Raw genomic sequence first — 3,362 nt, forward strand, 5'->3', positions numbered from 1 at the left:
TGTGTGTGCTGCCGCGCCGACCCCCTGAAGCATTTACGGAGTTTAGGAATACATTGTAACAGATTAATTAACTGAACAGGGCGCGGAATTCTTTTATGTGAAGACGGAAGGGAGTTTAGGAATACCTGCTGACGGTAAGGGACGGAAAGAGACTGACAACTGAGGCCCGAAACAGACAGACAGAATAAACATGAAACGCCAAATTAAGAGAAGAGAAAAACCAAAAAAAAAAACCCAGCAAACAAACACGTCGACCAGACAAACAAACAAAAAGAATGCACATCTAAGTATTCCACTATAAACAACTTTTGGGAATATACGATTAAGGAGAAGGAGTAGGAGGAGGAGGATGAGGACGAGTAGTAGGATGAGAAGGAGGAGGGACAATCTTAACTTCATATCACATACGCTCAGACCTCCATTATCTCCTCCAATACATCCTTTTTTTTTCTTTACCTCTCTCTCTCTCTCTCTCTCTCTCTCTCTCTCTCTCTCTCTCTCTCTCTCTCTCTCTCTCTCTCTCTCCCCCTTCGTGACGGTCGTCGTCGTCATCGTGGTAATGGTCACATTCTTCCCGCAGTGCCCCGCGTGCCGACGCGGCGTGGACTGGCCGCCTCCTGGCGCGTCGGTGGCGAGGAAGCGGTCAGCGACAGCCACGTGGAGCCGCCCACGGGCCCCACCGTCCTCCCGCGCGTGGCGCCGCGGCAGCAGGAGCACATCTTCGACGACGACGACGAGGAGCACATCTACGACGAGTTCCCCGACCCTCTAATCTGCCAGCAGATCCCCGAGCCTCCAATCTACGAGGAGATCCCCGGGCCTCCAATCTACGAGAATGTCTCCGAGCCTCCAATCTACGAGAATATCTCCGAGCATCCACCCAGCGACAAGGCCGAAAACTTAGACTCCGATGATGATGCTTACCTCACACCGAGGCGAGGCCCCCCGGGCACACCCTCAGGGCACCGACCCACCCACGAGGCCGAAAACTTAGACTCCGATGATGATGCTTACCTCACACCGAGGCGAGCACCCATGGGCACACCCTCAGGAATTACAGAGGGCTGAGGTCGTGCGTGAGACCCCGCTCCCGACGCACGAGGCCACGGCCGCTGCTGCACCCAGGCCAGCACGCCACGCAGGGGTAAGCACTGCAGGATGAGGGCAACCAGGCGGCAGCACCGTGCCCTCCAGCCAAGCAGGGGGCAGCACCGTGCCCTCCAGACAACCAAGGGGCAGCACCGTGCCCTCCAGACAAGCAGGGGGCAGCACCGTGCCCTCCAGACAAGCAGGGGGCAGCACCGTGCCCAACAGACAAGCAGGGGCCAGCACCGTGCCCTCCAGACAAGCAGGGGCCAGCACCGTGCCCAACAGACAAGCAGGGGCCAGCACCGTGCCAAACAGACAAGCAGGGGCCAGCACCGTGCCCAACAGACAAGCAGGGGCCAGCACCGTGCCTAACAGACAAGCAGGGGCCAGCACCGTGCCCAACAGACAAGCAGGGGCCAGCACCGTGCCCAACAGACAAGCAGGGGCCAGCACCGTGCCCTCCAGACAAGCAGGGGCCAGCACCGTGCCCAACAGACAAGCAGGGGCCAGCACCGTGCCCAACAGACAAGCAGGGGCCAGCACCGTGCCCAACAGACAAGCAGGGGCCAGCACCGTGCCCAACAGACAAGCAGGGGGCAGCACCGTGCCCTCCAGACAAGCAGGGGCCAGCACCGTGCCCTCCAGACAACCAGGGGCCAGCACCGTGCCCTCCAGACAAGCAGGGGCCAGCACCGTGCCCTCCAGACAACCAGGGGGCAGCACCGTGCCCTCCAGACAAGCAGGGGCCAGCACCGTGCCCTCCAGACAACCAGGGGCCAGCACCGTGCCCTCCAGACAAGCAGGGGCCAGCACCGTGCCCTCCAGACAAGCAGGGGCCAGCACCGTGCCCTCCAGACAAGCAGGGGCCAGCACCGTGCCCTCCAGACAACCAGGGGGCAGCACCGTGCCCTCCAGACAAGCAGGGGCCAGCACCGTGCCCTCCAGACAACCAGGGGCCAGCACCGTGCCCTCCAGACAACCAGGGGGCAGCACCGTGCCCTCCAGACAAGCAGGGGCCAGCACCGTGCCCTCCAGACAACCAGGGGGCAGCACCGTGCCCTCCAGACAACCAGGGGCCAGCACCGTGCCCTCCAGACAACCAGGGGGCAGCACCGTGCCCTCCAGACAACCAGGGGGCAGCACCGTGCCCTCCAGACAACCAGGGGCCAGCACCGTGCCCTCCAGACAACCAGGGGCAGCACTGAGCCCTCCAGACAACCAGGGGCAGCACAGTGCCCTCCAGACAACCAGGGGGCAGCACCGTGCCCTCCAGACAACCAGGGGGCAGCACCGTGCCCTCCAGACAACCAGGGGGCAGCACCGTGCCCTCCAGACAACCAGGGGGCAGCACCGTGCCCTCCAGACAAGCAGGGGCCAGCACCGTGCCCTCCAGACAAGCAGGGGCCAGCACCGTGCCCTTCAGACAAGCAGGGGCCAGCACCGTGCCCTCCAGACAAGCAGGGGGCAGCACCGTGCCCTCCAGACAAGCAGGGGCCAGCACCGTGCCCTGCTGACAAGCAGGGCCAGCACCGTGCCTCCAGACAAGCAGGGGCAGCACCGTGCCCTCCAGACAAGCAGGGGCCAGCACCGTGCCCTCCAGACAAGCAGGGGGCAGCACCGTGCCCAACAGACAAGCAGGGGCCACCACCGTGCCCTCCAGACAACCAGGGGGCAGCACCGTGCCCAACAGACAAGCAGGGGCCAGCACCGTGCCCTCCAGACAAGCAGGGGGCAGCACCGTGCCCAACAGACAAGCAGGGGCCAGCACCGTGCCCTCCTGACAAGCAGGGGCCAGCACCGTGCCCTCCAGACAAGCAGGGGCCAGCGCCGTGCCCTCCAGACAACCAGGGGGCAGCACCGTGCCCTCCAGACAACCAGGGGGCAGCACCGTGCCCTCCAGACAACCAGGGGCCAGCACCGTGCCCTCCAGACAACCAGGGGGCAGCACCGTGCCCTCCAGACAACCAGGGGGCAGCACCGTGCCCTCCAGACAACCAGGGGGCAGCACCGTGCCCTCCAGACAACCAGGGGCCAGCACCGTGCCCTCCAGACAACCAGGGGGCAGCGCCGTGCCCTCCAGACAAGCAGGGGCCAGCACCGTGACCTCCAGACAACCAGGGGCCAGCACCGTGCCCTCCAGACAACCAGGGGGCAGCACCGTGCCCTCCAGACAACCAGGGGGCAGCACCGTGCCCTCCAGACAACCAGGGGGCAGCACCGTGCCCTCCAGACAACCAGGGGGCAGCACCGTGCCCTCCAGACAACCAGGGGGC

General features: G+C 64.2%; 1 protein-coding gene across 1 annotated transcript in view; it reads left to right on the plus strand.

Annotated features, from left to right (window-relative positions):
* Window positions 1-1,068, plus strand: part of LOC126999156 (uncharacterized) — a 76,660-nt gene extending 75,592 nt beyond the window's left edge. Inside the window, exon 3 of the mRNA XM_050861517.1 lies at window positions 581-1,068. Within this exon, the coding sequence (XP_050717474.1) occupies window positions 581-1,068 (488 nt within the window). The remainder of the gene's footprint in view (window positions 1-580) is intronic.
* Window positions 1,069-3,362: the final 2,294 nt, after the last annotated feature.

This window comes from Eriocheir sinensis, chromosome 1, assembly GCF_024679095.1.
Source record: "Eriocheir sinensis breed Jianghai 21 chromosome 1, ASM2467909v1, whole genome shotgun sequence".
Classification (NCBI taxonomy): domain Eukaryota; kingdom Metazoa; phylum Arthropoda; class Malacostraca; order Decapoda; family Varunidae; genus Eriocheir; species Eriocheir sinensis.